Source organism: Morone saxatilis, unplaced genomic scaffold (assembly GCF_004916995.1).
Source record: "Morone saxatilis isolate NCDOM2014 unplaced genomic scaffold, NCSU_SB_2.0 Contig1, whole genome shotgun sequence".
NCBI lineage: Eukaryota > Metazoa > Chordata > Actinopteri > Moronidae > Morone > Morone saxatilis.
In genome coordinates, this window is record NW_023339651.1 from 16861087 (window position 1) to 16862125 (window position 1039).

Consider the following 1039-nt stretch of genomic DNA (forward strand, 5'->3'; position numbering starts at 1 on the left):
TTTTTTTTTTTTTTACTTCATAGAAAAATTAGAATTTAAAAAGCCATATGAGCCAAAAGTGATACAGCCATGTCAAGTGTGGCCCTAACTGATGGTTACATTTCATTGCAAAGTGGTTCAAGAGGGACATTTGACATTTTGAAATGTCAAAAGCAAAATGTGTTTACTTAAGCGTGTCAGAGCTGCTGTCACACCCATGTACTGGAGAGATGTGCGGTACTGTAGTACGCCTGCTGCGCTTGTATGATGAAACAATAATGAAATATTTCACTGAAAAATACACAAAATAAGTACAATTATATTTATTATGTTTTTGGACCAATATTAGGTGACAGTGAAAGAATGAACAAACTAAAGAATATAACAGTAATTGGTTTTATGGGGCCACAATTATGGCGTACCTTTTAGCAAACGTTCTACATATTCATTACATATCCAGTAGACACAGAGCCACATTAACACTCCTGCTGACCTTTGTTCCACTCCACAGTATTTGCTATCGCTCACTTTGGAGTGATGCAATCAAATCTGAGGAAATGATTCAAATCCCCCCTTTTTTCACTAAACTCTGGCCAAATAGCTTGGTCTTTTTTGGAAATGTGTCACATTACAGAAGAGAAAGACGTGTGTTTCACTTTGATTGCCGCAGGTTGGAGAATCAAAAAAAAAAACTGAGCTGAAAGACGCTAAAACGCAGAGTGCGTTTTTAATGTGAATGGTGACATTATACGTAGTCACCTGCTCCTTTGTTATAAGAATAAGTACAGCTTTAAAGCTTTTTCCTGAAATGATCTTGATGGAACCAAATCTACTGATGTTGCAAATGTGTGTGTGTGTCTGTCGGTGCAACAATTGTGCTAATCATTTCCTCTGTCTTCTAGGCCAAGTCATGTATCTGCCACATGTGCGGCGCCCACCTCAACAGACTCCACTCCTGCCTCTACTGCGTCTTCTTCGCCTGCTTTGCCAAAAAACACATCCACGAACACGCCAAGAGCAAAAGGCATAACCTAGGTATGGTATACACACACACACACAC

The 1039-nt window shown here is 39.1% G+C and overlaps 1 protein-coding gene across 1 annotated transcript in view; it reads left to right on the forward strand.

Moving 5' to 3' along the window:
• The window catches only part of usp22 (ubiquitin specific peptidase 22), a 20699-nt gene that overhangs the window by 4499 nt on the left and 15161 nt on the right, over positions 1-1039 (forward strand). The window contains exon 2 of the mRNA XM_035670052.1: positions 882-1014. Within this exon, the coding sequence (XP_035525945.1) occupies positions 882-1014 (133 nt within the window). The remainder of the gene's footprint in view (positions 1-881; positions 1015-1039) is intronic.